The sequence below is a fragment of the Necator americanus genome, chromosome X (assembly GCF_031761385.1).
Source record: "Necator americanus strain Aroian chromosome X, whole genome shotgun sequence".
NCBI classification, from domain to species: domain Eukaryota; kingdom Metazoa; phylum Nematoda; class Chromadorea; order Rhabditida; family Ancylostomatidae; genus Necator; species Necator americanus.
Window position 1 is genome coordinate 14,806,567 of NC_087376.1, and position 12,706 is coordinate 14,819,272.

The 12,706-nt window shown below is 46.1% G+C and overlaps 6 protein-coding genes across 7 annotated transcripts; 5 read left to right on the top strand and 1 right to left on the bottom strand.

Moving 5' to 3' along the window:
- Positions 1-127: 127 nt before the first annotated feature.
- Positions 128-7,113, bottom strand: RB195_023161 (uncharacterized protein; the record flags this gene model as incomplete). Of its 2 annotated transcripts, XM_064210502.1 has the most annotated exons (5): positions 1,324-1,478; positions 2,924-3,065; positions 5,640-5,770; positions 5,850-5,880; positions 7,042-7,113. In XM_064210502.1, 5 exons carry the CDS (start codon positions 7,111-7,113, stop codon positions 1,324-1,326), a joined length of 531 nt encoding a protein of 176 aa, XP_064066383.1. The 2 variants fall into 2 exon arrangements, with proteins under 2 accessions (XP_013306234.2, XP_064066383.1); XM_013450780.2 differs by lacking the exons at positions 1,324-1,478; positions 5,850-5,880; positions 7,042-7,113 and adding exons at positions 128-280; positions 6,301-6,352 and having other exon boundaries at positions 2,958-3,065.
- A 63-nt stretch (positions 7,114-7,176) lies between these two features.
- Positions 7,177-7,602, top strand: RB195_023162 (uncharacterized protein; the record flags this gene model as incomplete). Its single annotated transcript, XM_064210503.1, has 1 exon — positions 7,177-7,602. One exon carries the CDS (start codon positions 7,177-7,179, stop codon positions 7,600-7,602), a length of 426 nt encoding a protein of 141 aa, XP_064066384.1.
- Positions 7,603-7,658: 56 nt separating this feature from the next.
- Positions 7,659-8,144, top strand: RB195_023163 (uncharacterized protein; the record flags this gene model as incomplete). The annotated part of the gene is made up of 1 exon (XM_064210504.1): positions 7,659-8,144. One exon carries the CDS (start codon positions 7,659-7,661, stop codon positions 8,142-8,144), a length of 486 nt encoding a protein of 161 aa, XP_064066385.1.
- A 178-nt stretch (positions 8,145-8,322) lies between these two features.
- Positions 8,323-8,835, top strand: RB195_023164 (uncharacterized protein; the record flags this gene model as incomplete). Its single annotated transcript, XM_064210505.1, has 1 exon — positions 8,323-8,835. The coding sequence occupies one exon, from the start codon at positions 8,323-8,325 to the stop codon at positions 8,833-8,835; it is 513 nt and encodes a 170-aa protein (XP_064066386.1).
- Positions 8,836-10,103: 1,268 nt separating this feature from the next.
- On the top strand, positions 10,104-10,418 carry RB195_023165 (uncharacterized protein; the record flags this gene model as incomplete). Its single annotated transcript, XM_064210506.1, has 1 exon — positions 10,104-10,418. One exon carries the CDS (start codon positions 10,104-10,106, stop codon positions 10,416-10,418), a length of 315 nt encoding a protein of 104 aa, XP_064066387.1.
- Positions 10,419-11,459: 1,041 nt separating this feature from the next.
- Positions 11,460-11,771, top strand: RB195_023166 (uncharacterized protein; the record flags this gene model as incomplete). Its single annotated transcript, XM_064210507.1, has 1 exon — positions 11,460-11,771. One exon carries the CDS (start codon positions 11,460-11,462, stop codon positions 11,769-11,771), a length of 312 nt encoding a protein of 103 aa, XP_064066388.1.
- Positions 11,772-12,706: the final 935 nt, after the last annotated feature.

Here is a 12,706-nt window from a genome sequence, read left to right on the forward strand (position 1 = left end):
CACACGGACTAAGCATGATAGATTGATATAGATAGATAGGTATAGATAGATACAGATATAGTAATAGATACAAATAAAGATTGAGGCTACGTACACGAGTCTGCTACCTGCACGTGGTGGTCCTGCCTTAACTAAACGCAATCAAGCGTTCAGGTGTACGCATTGGGAACGTACGAGCTATATAACCCGCACTGTTATATGGCGAAAGATTCCCATACATTGCAAGAACGTGCTGTTGTCCAGTACATCGCCAAAGCCCATAACTTGAAAGGTTAACTGCCTTAAGGGAGCATGGAATCTTTGGCAACAACCATTCGGTTCGTCACGCTGAACTGCCGTACACTATCGAGTGAACTCCAAAAACAATGCACGATAACTGTGAGGAACGATTACAACAACCTAGTGGAGGAATTTGGCTCAACGTCGGCATTGTACGACTCCGGTATCACAGAGGACGTAAACTCTGGACCTTAACGCCGCCCGCAGAGTTCAGAGCAGCGCGGACGCGCGGTTTGGCGGCTCTGCGGTTTTGATGTTTACTGAGCGCTGTTGTAAATAGTCAATAACACTGCAGAGCCGCAAAACCGCGCCCCCGCGCGGCTCCGAACTCTGCGGGCAGCCCAGGTTTCCACGCACCACGCACAATAATAAGGACGTCTTCTATGATGAACTCCATGGTTTGATACCTAAAATACCCAGCCAGCAGGTGGTCATTGTCGGAATCGACGTGTATCCGAAGATAGGAGTCGACCAAAACACAATGTGCTAAAAAATGGCATTATCCAGCGGAGCGCACGCTGGATAATGCCATTTTAATGATAACAGTGGCTGTCTGGGCAACTTATGTCAACAGACGGGCCTCACCACTTCGACGTTTAAGAGGAATCATTGGCGCCATCAGCTCACTTGGCAGCGGTCAACCCTTATAACACATAAAGAGCAGCGGAAGCGGAAGATGCCGACTCTTAAAGGCATCATCCAACGAATCTGGGGTGGCACAGATTTCAGATGGAGAGTTCCTATATGGGATCGTAGATTATGGAGAGGAGAGTGATTTCGTGCATTTGTTCCTAATTGGCGCGAATTAATTAAAAACGGCCCAGAAGATGCGGCGCGTGCACAAGGCTGGCGAGCTCCAATCGAATTCATTGTAGAAAATAGCGCGCCGCAACGCTTGAGGCCGTATCTTCCGGGCCGTTTTCTACGGCAATTAGGAGGAAATATACGGAATCACCCTTCTCTCCATAATCTACGACTTTATATAGGCATAACCCACCTTACCACCCCAGATTCGTAGGGTGATGCCTTTAAGCTTCAGCTCGATTACGTTCTAACGAAGAACATCCAGATATCCGAAAATCTATAGTTGTTTGGGACATCACGTTCTACTCTGGCCGTCCAGTTTTTCTCAGCTTCAAGATACGGTTCCAAAAAAAAACCGATGAAATCCTTTTCAGCTGAAAATCGACGTGGTAAGTCTGAAAGACAACGGATGTAGAACGAAATTCCGTCAACGTATGTCTATTCATGTTGGAGTGCGGACCAGGAAGAAGCTTGGCGATGCGGATTCCTTCGCCATGTGCATCCAAGACGCTGCAAGGGAAACGCTCCCAGTTCTATTGTCATGAAAGAAGTTTGCTCTTGTATCTGCGGAAACAAAATCCACGTATACTTCTTTATGTGTCCCCGCAGCACCAGCGATTTCAGGCAGGAAAAGCGTCGAAGAAAGTTGCGTCGCCAGCTGCAAAAAGACCGCTAAAACGAATGGGAGGTCATTTCTGCATTCGACTCCTTAATGGTTGTGGTCGACCTCATCATCAACGAAGTCAAGCTGCGTGTCTACTTATCCACAATTCGCCCCATCATGATGTACGCATCGGAGAGTTAGGCAGCACCATCTACGGTAATGGAGAAGGTTGCATAGAAAAGAAACTGCTTAGACTTTTGAGAACTTTAGAGAACTTTAGAGAAGGTTGCTTGGCTACTTTTGGCCTAGCGTATGCCGTAACAATATATGCGTAAATTGCTGTGGCGTACCGGCGGATGACACTTGGGAGATATCAGCATTTTCCAACGTCATCGAAATTGGCCACAGAAAATCGTTTCAGCTCCTTGTTCATATATTAAAGAGACCAGCAGATGGCCTTGTTCAACGAGTTCTGAAGAGTTTGTGGGGTTAGGGCTGGAAAAGGCCACCTGGCCGAAAACGTATGTTCTGGACTGAGCTGGTGAAAGAGGACCTGAGGAAACTCGGCGTGGATAGACAGTTCAGGCGAGTCGTATGGTTTCGCAGAATATGGAATAGTGAGGAATGGATTGATTGTGCGCAAGCTCTCGCAGAAGATTGAAAAGGTTGCGCGGAGCTGTTTTCACGGACGGCACACCTGAACGAGGATGCGGGCAATCGCGTCAGGCGATGACATCAGCCCGCCGATTATGTCAAGTCATAGGTATGGATATAGATATAGATATAGATAGATATTGATAGAGATATCGACAGGTATATTTCACTTTAAGTGCTCTTATCACTGTTCCTACTTTGCGTAATGTCGTTTTATTGTTTGAAACTCCTTCTGTCATATGTTTAAGTCAAATTTTTTAAAGGCTTTTATATAGAATTACATATAAATAGTTAGGAAGCTGCAAGTTAGAGAATGTTGAGTTAACAGGAGAACTTCTTCTAACTCTCCTGCTCAGATTTAATCGAGCAGGAAAATCAGCAGAGAGGAGGTTCCGCCGTACTCGCCATATTCGACGCGAGTCCTACTTCTGATTTATGACCCCTGATTTACGGCAAATTTCAGTAGATTCATATAACTGCTTTGGAAAACTCCTATGGACAGTACGAAGAAGCAGTGGAGTTCTCATTGGCGAGTAGCGTAATAGTACATAGTTCATAATTCCATTTAAAAGCAAGAAAAACCTAATGAAGCAACTATTAACGGTGACTCAAGCACTTTAATCCGTTGATCTATGATTTCCATTCCCATTCCTCGTTTTTCCATATGCTCTCGTAAAGTTTTCTCGTCATAGTCGAGGATCAGTGCCATATTCACAGACTTTACCTGAAAAAATTGTATTACAGTTTTTTCAAATTAAGGCCAACCATCCTTGCACATTTGATTTCCTTCATTAGAGAATCTGGTTCAATAAAAGACCAGTTGATCACAAAGCTACGTGGTTTAGCCACAGGTGGTAGACAAAGAGCAAAGTAAGGATAAAAGATAGCAATCTTCTCAGATGCTGGGCGTAATATAAGGTGAAACTTGGTTTAGAGAATGGATTCACTTTCTCTGCTGTGCCGGAATTCACTCATATTTTATGGGTCGCGTTGGAGCAAGTATATTCATGTATGCGTGACTGGATGTAGGTGCGGTCACACAGACCATGTATCTTATTTCTTGCGCGTCGGAAAAAAACTCAATTCGTGTGACTGGAAAGCACAGAAGAGCCATCTCCAACAAATTATAAGAAGTGTTTGAAGTGCACTACAATTGATTTCTACGAGATGAACGATGCTATGCAGCTAAGCCTGGGAGGTTGCTATCAAATCACCAGAAAACAGCATGTTGGCGAACGACAGATAAAAGGATCAGAAGCAATGAGCAATTCCGTAATGTGTACGGAGCAGCCGCCGCTGATGAAACACTACTAGTCACTGTGAAAGCGATGGCAGTGTTGTTCTCGGAGAATGTGGATGCATGAGTACAGAAAACACACTTCCGAAACGCCACTGTAAAGTCGAAAAACTGTGTAATAACCATTTTCGGAAAACTTTCAGGAAATCTGATCATCAAGAAAAGCCGGTACGCTTACTGTCAGTTTATCCAACAACCAACCGTACTGAGCTCTGCAAGAGCCATAGATCCTACCGCTACTAATAGTAGTAACTAAAAGTAGTATATTGACCCACAAGAACATGTAATTCAACAACTTTAAATTCAACTTAAAAAGACGAGATTACAGATGTTATCTGCCGCGTTGGACTGTCAGAAAAGAAACGGAGAAACGGACTATGATGACGATCTATACATGAAGGATAAAGGATAAAGTTTCTGGCGTTAATCAATCTGCTTGGGACACGCCCCACATTCACTTCAATTCAGCATCGTTTGAGGTTTACGAACGTGTAATTGGCCTATACAATGACTTGAGGTGGCTAGCCGTTTTGTCAAGTCAGTGTTTTTACCTTCCCAGACGAGTTTGGTACCAATTCATCGACCCCGGAAGGATGAAAGGCTTGGTGAGCACTAGGGCGGATCCGATCCTCTGATCGATCGTGCAAGAAGCGGAACCCCTAACCGCCACGCTACACCCGCCCCGCTCTATACATGTAATGTATGAATGCCTGCATCGGAAATGGCTAGTAACAGATGGAGAAAGCCAAGACCAAATGGAAGACTGGACGAGAAAACATTACCTCTAAACGCCACCTGTGCTCCAGAAATATCTTAGTTCAAACATACGATTGCCGAGGAACAAGCTTGTCGGAGCTCTCCGGCGTTCTTGCTCCCCTCAAATCCCAATGGATTCTAAATTGAAGTCAAACGCGTAGGTAGATACGGATTGATCAACGCCGTTCAATTTAGCCACTTTATGCCTTTTCGACGCCTCTTACAACGCTACGAAGATGCGAAAACGCGGACAATCGGACTCTGAGTAGGATTGTTCCAAAAGTGCCTTCTTCTTTTCTGCACATAATTTTAAGCATGCAAACACATGAACAACAGATAAAGTTCTAAGCGCAGAGCTGAATAAAAGGAAACCAACTGTCCATGGAACAAATAAGACGCCCGTGTCCGAGTCCTTAACGACTCCTACTGTATTAATGAACATGTTATACACCTGGCCTCCTTAAATACAAAAGAAAAATGTGGTCAGTGTCATTGACACTGAAGTAGTATCACCGAGATTTTTTGTTGACTCTTACTAATAGAAGTCTACTCTATGTAATCGATCAACTCATTTGTCAACAAGCAACATGGAGAGCACTCAAGAGGATCGAGGATGTAAAGAAGAAGACCAAGAAAATCCAGCTCCACACTCACCTTTTTAGAACATAGTACTTCCTGCTTTCAATTATGCTTCAGTAACACGGGCACTTCGTAGCAAGAGGGCGGGCGTCATTCAATGCTCAATCGAAAAAGTAACGCTAGAATATTCCGTTCTACGCAAGTGAAAGAGGGGATTTCAGGTTCAGTTCCACGCCAACGACCAAAGCTCAGAAACACCAAGGTCAGCAAAAAAGGTAACCTACACACGTGATGGGTTCCAAGGTCAACCGTTGTTTGAAAGCCGTGAGCGAACTGGTTCCACATGATATCAAATGCACTACAGGAAGACTGTCAAACTGCTGGTCAGATATCTTCACAAAGTCCTTCCAGTTGGAAAGCACATAATGGGCCACAGAGTAACAAAACCTATATGGAGCCTATATGGTACCGTACTAGCGAGTTAATAGATCAACAAATTCACAGTTGTTTCTGTAGTGCAACAAATCAGAGAACAAAAGAAATTTAAAATCCATTGTGCATTGCCACAACAATTTTCTTCATATTTGACAGAAAAGAAGAAATCAAAAATTTCAACTTTTACTAAGAATAAGCAGAATATTACTTGCGAACAGATTTACATCACACCTCTTTTTCAAAGTCTTCAACTTGCCGAGCTTCCCTTGGAAATCCTTCTAGGAAAAAAGCACTGGCTTCAGAATGGCGTCCCATTTCTGCTTTCACCAGTGCTAATGCGAGATGGTTCGGTATCAGCTCACCTAAAACGGAAATACAAAGAGAATAGTAATTATCTAAACCCGCATCAAATTTTGCTGAAAATTTGAAACTTTCAGAAACCTTCTGGACCTCTCTGGACAAAGCAGCGCTCCTTTAAGTAAGCGAATAAATAATCGAATAAATAAATAAATAAATAAATATGTGCACTACTCAGGTCGCTAGAAAGTGGACGTAGGACGGCCACACGGAACCGAAGAATTTGAATTGAACGCGGAGTCGCACGCGAGCGGTAATCATAGATAAAGTTGTTTATTTATGGTGCTCAACGGCGTCGTTAAGGAACACTGTGGAACAAAAAGGCAGGAGAAATGTGTTGAGAACACACATGGACAAGAAGAGTAGCATAACAAAAGAGAAGAAGGATGCAACGAGCAGGTATTGCTTCCGTGTGCGTTTCCGACCTAAACAACTTGACAACACTTATCCAATTGGAGGAAAGTCAAATATTTATCGTAACAGTACAAGTTCTTAAAGTATGAACAAGCTGTAGCTGTTCATAACATCCACTCACACCAGTGAGCGAAATGTAGCTTTCCGCATCTGATTGATAGGAATCGGCTCATCTTAAGCCTAACTGGCACAATGAATTTCTGTAGAGCTTTAATCACCTTCGAAAAGTAAATTCGACACAAGGTGACCCTAGTACCTCAGATGTCCGGCAGTTCGACGTAATGAAACGGAGAGCTGTTACAAAAAGTTCAACGCTCCCTCTAAGTACTTAACCTATTTGAATGCGGCTTTGGCAGTGCGCTGGACAACTGCACCTGTTCTGCAATATCTCTCTCATATAATTGTGTATGCTATATAGCTCGTACGTGCCCACAACGCACACTCCAATTCTTGGTTGCATTTAGAATAAGTAGGACCACCGCGAGTAGGTAGTAATCAGACTCGTATGCGCAACCCCCCACAAGTTCTACCTACTGTATTTTCTGTAATTTACGCGTCTGACCTCCCCCAACTGATCTATTCATGGGGATTCGAGTGTTTATCATTTGCTGATATAAAAACTACCATCCGACTGAAAATGAAACTGACACAGGTGGACTGTTGATATGCTGGAAACCTGGTCACTCCGATGTTTTCTACCGCTACCTAGAGAAAAACTTAGATTTTTTGTTCCTAAACAAAAGACATAAATTACACTTCAACCTATCAAACCCATCCTATTAAAGTCTTATAAGGCCCATGCTTTAAAAAGTTCTACCTGACGGACGCCGCTGTTGTACCAAAGTTCTATACGGGATCGGACCGTCGCTTCCTCCAAGGAAGATTTTCCTTTACAAGGAGAGAAGAGAAAGCCGCCAAGTTCAGAGAGAGACATCCCAGAACTATCATCAACTGGGATCTCTTCGCTACGCTAGCCGGCTTTTGGGAAGATGCCGCAATGGACAACATCGAAGAGGAATATGACCGGCTCGTTGAACACCTTCACAACTGCGCGAAGAAGGCTGAGAGTTTTAAAACCACCAAGAGACGCTTGTCTCTTGAAACTCTTGAGCTGATACGCCAGCGTGGAGAAGCACGAGCCGCAGGGAACCAAGAACTCAAGTCCGAGTTCGCAAGGCTTTGCAGAGAGGCGATAAAGGAAGACCTTAAAGAGAAAAGAGCAGAAGTGCTGGCTGATGCTGCAGAGGTGGGGAAAAGCATCCGCTATGCCCGTCGAGACTTCGCCAGTTGCAAGACAAAGATGACTGCTCTCCGGAACCCGAAGGGAACAACCACTGCATCGAGAAGGGAGTTTAAGAAAATCATCTACGACTTCTACCTGATCTCTTCGACAACCATGTGCACTTGCCTCCTCACCATCTGAGGGAAGATGGACAAGTCATTCCAGAGGTTCTCCCGTCCGAAATACGACATGCTATCATGTCGGTAAGAAATCGTACGGCACCCGGTCCCGACAGAATAAGACCAGAACACCTGAAGAGCCTTCCGCCAGTACTCATCAACATCCTGGCGAGGCTCTTTACACGTTATTTGTCCGAATGCAAGGTTCCTAAACAGTGGAAAACCAGCAAGACCGTGTTGTTGTATAAAAAAGGAGATCCACATGACATCGGCAACTATCGTCCAATCTGCCTACTGTCCGTCATCTACAAGCTCTTTACAAGAGTGATCCTTAATAGGATTGAAAAAGTCTTGGATGAAGGACAGCCATGCGAGCAAGCAGGGTTTCGAAAAGGATTCAGCACGATTGACCACATTCACATTGTTTCGAAACTCATCGAGGTATCACGAGAGTACAAAATGCCGCTCTGTCTCACCTTCATCGACTTGAAGAAGGCCTTCGACTCAGTTGAGAGGGAAGCGGTCGTGGAAGCCTTGGACAACCAAGGTGTTCCTTCTCAATAGATAAAGGTACTTCGAGAGTTGTACAGTAACTTCACGACCGGAATTTCGCCATTCTACAAGAACATAATCATTGACGTGAAGAGGGGGGTCCGACAGGGTAATACAATCTCACCCAAAATATTCACAGCCACCCTCGAGAACGCAATGCGAAAATTAGAATGGGACGACATGGGAGTGAATGCTGATGGTCGGCAGCTGCATCATTTGCGCTTTGCATCGTACTGATAACATCGTACTGATAATATCTAGCATCAGCCAAGCGGAACGAATGCTGACCGAATTCGACGAAACATGTGGATGCATCGGTCTTCGGCTGAATCTGCAAAAGACGATGTTCATGCATAACGGATGGATCTCGAATGCCCCATTCACGCTGAAGGGAACGAATATATCCGAATGCACCAGCTACGCTTATCTGGGTCGGGAACTGAACATGATGAACGACCTTACCCCCGAGCAGGGCAGGAGGAGACGAGCGGCTTGGGGAGCGTACAAGAGCATCGATCAAGTAGTGAAGAAGACCAAGAACACCCGGCTCCGTGCTCACCTCTTCAACACCACCGTACTTCCTGCTTTGACCTATGCTTCGGAAACCTGGGCATTTCGCAAGCAGGAAGAAAACGCGGTGAGCGTCATTGAACGCGCAGTTGAGAGAGTGATGCTACGAGTATCTCGTTCCACGCAAGTGTGAGACGGGATTCGAAGTCCTCTCGTGATGCGCTTTAACGACAACCGTTGGACCAGAGCCGTGAGCGACTGGGTTACCCGCGATATTAAGCGCACTACAGGAAGACCGCCGACCCGATGGTCAGATTTCTTCACGAAGTCTTTCAAGGAAAATTATGATGCTCTTCGTGTCCCACGCGAAAGGAGGAACCACTGGGCGACACTGGCACGCGATCGGGACAAATGGAAGAATTACTAGCTAGACAAATTAAGGACATCAAGATTAGGATGAGAGGGGTCAAGAGTACGAAGGCAAGAAAAAAAGTGTAATTTATACAACTAACAACTATACAAGTGAACTAAGCCTTGCAGCCTCGCGTTAAAGTGAGTTGTTTTTTAAAAAATCATCAAGAAAATGGAAAATATTGAGTTTGAGAGGAATCAAAACTAGTGAGTATAAGTTATCCGCAGTCAGCTGTCAATGTAAGGAAGAACCATCAAATAATAAAGTAATTATAGTGCATTATGACTTACTTGACTTGACTTAATCGGCGGGCGGATGTCATCGCCTGAAGCGATTACCCATATCTTCGCCGAGGTTTCCTGTCCCGTCTTTAAACACAGCTCTGCCCAACCTTCTCGATCTTTTGCGATAAGGGTGGACAGAGCTGTGTTCAAGGACGAATTGAATCCTACTCAATCCATTCGTCGCTATGGAACAGCGATGAATGGATTGATTCTGTGCAAGCTTCATGGGGCCGCGTATACAAGTCTGATTGCTACCTGCACGTGGTGGCTTTAACTAAACGCAATCAGGCGTTCGAGTGTACGCATTGGGAACGTACGAGCTATATAACCCGCACTGTATGGCAAAAGATTCCCACACATTGCAAGAAGATGCTGTTGTCCAGTACATCGCCAACGCCCATAACAAGAAAGATCAACTGCTGAAGGGAACATGGAATCTTTGACAACAACCATTCGTTTCGTCACGCTGAACTGTCTGAACACTATCGAGTGAATTCCAACAAACCGTCCTGTCTAGGTTTCTGTGATATCTCCGTGTGCTCTTTGCAGCACTGCAGGAAAAAAGTATAAGATACCAGCCCATCATCAGCATTGAAAACTACACCATATACTGCGGCGATGCTGATGAGGACAAAGTATGTGGCTGCGCGATAGCTGTGAGGAACGATTACAACCTGGTGGAGGAATTTGGTCCAACGTCGTCTAGATGCGCCTTTCTACGACTGCGGGATCGCAGCGGGCGTAAACTCTGGATCATAAGTGCTAATGCACCTACGGCAATCCGCTGAGGACAACAGTAAGGACGCCTTCTATGGTGAACTCAATGCGTTGATGTCTAAAATACCAAGTCAGCAGGTGGTCATTGTCGGAATTCACGCAAATGCGAAGATGGCACTCGAACAGCAATCTGATGTTCTAGGAAAATGGTATTATCCAGTGGAGCACACGTGGGACAACGTTGACCGTCTGGTCGACTTGTGCGAACAGACGGGCCTCATCATTGCTTCCACGTTTAGGAGGAATCATCGATGCCATCAGCTCACGTGGCAGAGGTCAACCCATTTAACGCCTGAAGACTAGCGCAAGCGGAAGATGAGGACTCTTAAAGGCATCACTTCAGGAATCTGGGGTGGTGCGGGTTTCAGGTAGGTTATGCCTATGCGGAGTCTTAGATTATGGAGGGAAGAGCGATTCCGTCTATTTCTTCCTAATTGCCGTAAAAAACGGCACGGAAGATACGGCTTCGAGCATTCCGGCGCGCTATTTTCTACGAGTTCGATTGGAGCGAGCTAGCTTTGTTCAGGCGCCGCATCTTCCGGGCCGTTTTTTACGGCAATTAGGAAAAAAAGGACGGAATTACCCTTCTTTCCATAATCTACGACCTCAATAATTACAGGAGTTCTCCACCTGAAATCCGCACCACCCCAGATTCGTGGGGTGATGCCTTTAAGCTTCACCTCGACTACGTTCTGCCGAGAACATTCCTCAGTCAGATATCCGAAAATCTAGAGCTGTTTTGGACGTCGCGTTCGACTCTGACCACCGTCCAGTTTTTCTCAGCTTCAAGATACGGTTTCACAAGAGAAACAGAGGAGTTCCTCTTCAGCCGAAAATCGACATGACAGGTCTGAAAGACGAAGAATGCAGAACGAAATTCCGCCAGCGTGTGTCTATTCATGTTGGTGTACGGACCAGGAAGAAGCTTAGCGATGCGGATTCCTTCGCCATGTGCATCCAAGACGCTGCAAGGGAAACGCTCCCGGTTCCGTTGCAGCGGAAGAAGTTTCCCTTTGCACCTGCGGAAACAAAATCCACGTACAATTCTGTGTGTGTCACCGCAGCACTGGTGATTTCAGGCAGGAAAAGCGTTGAAGAAAGTTGCATTGCCAGCTGCAAAAAGACCGCGATAACGAGTGGACATCAAGAGCGATGGAGTTTGAAAAGACGTGGGAGGGCAAGCCTATGCTTTACTAAAAGAGTACCTCCTTGACCGATCTCGAGTAAGCTGACGATGTTGTTATATTCGCGGAAAGCAGTACGAAACTTCAACATGTTGTCAACCTTGTATCGAAGCTGGCTGCAGCCTATGGATTACGTCTACGCCCTGATAAATGCAAGCAGATGTGGATCTCTTCGAGACCTCGAACGAGAATCAGGGTGAACGGACAACCGATAGAACTCGTCGATAAGTTCTGTTACCTGGGCTGTATGCTGAAGAACAACGGCAGCTACGAGAGAGATGTTCAGCAAAGATACGCTAAGGCCACTTCTGTGTTTAACTCCTTAACGAAATACCTGTGGTCGACCTCCATCACCAACGAAGTCAAGCTGCGAGTCTACCCATCTGCATTTCGCCCCATCATGATACGGTACGGATCAGACACTTGGGCAGCACCATCTACGGTGAAAGAGAGGCTTGATTGCACGGAATGAGAGCTCCTTAGACGGCTACTTGACTGCGTTTGGCCTAGGGTATGGCACAACGAAGATCTTTACGCATAAATTGATGTGGTATACTGGCGGATGACAGGTGGAAGATATCAGCATCTTGCACCGCCATCGAAAGTGGCTAAAGTGAACCGTCTTCGCTTCTTTGTTCATGTAATAAGGAGACCGGCAGATCGCCTTGTTCAATGAGTTCTGAGGAGTTTTTCGGGTTCGAGCTGGAAGAAGCCACCTGGCCGAAAACGGATGTTCTGGACTGAGCTGGTGAAAGAGGACCTGAGGAAACTCGGCGTGGATAGGCAGTTCAGGCGAGTTGTATGGTTTCGAAGAACATGGAGTAGTGCAGTATAAATAATCCTTTATATAATAACTGGCTTATTCTGTCACGTGTGTCTGTGTGTATGTGTCAGTCACGAAATTCAAAAAGGGGGGTGCGACGGGTTCACCGGCGTCGAGTTGGTGCCTCGACGCTAGAAAGCTATAAAATGGGGTGTGACGGGTCCACTGGCGCCAGATACCTATAGAAGGGGGTGCGACGGGTCCATCGGCGCCAGATACCTACAGAAGCGGGTGCGACGGGTCCACCGGCGCGAGATACCTATAGAAGCGGGTGCGACGGATCCACCGGCGCCAGGTATCTATAGAATTGGGTGCGACGGGTCCACTGGCGCCAGATACCTATGGAAGGGGGTGCGACGGGTCCACAGGTGCCAGATACCTATGGAAGTTGTGCGACGGGTCCACCGGCGCCGCATTGGTGCGCTGGCGCCAGATACCTATGGAAGGGAGTGCGACGGGTCCACAGGTGCCAGATACCTATGGAAGGGGTGCGACGGGTCCACCGGCGCCGCATTGGTGCGCTGGCGCCAGATATTCATAATATGGGGTGCGACGGATCCAACGGCGTCTGTGGACCCGCTCAT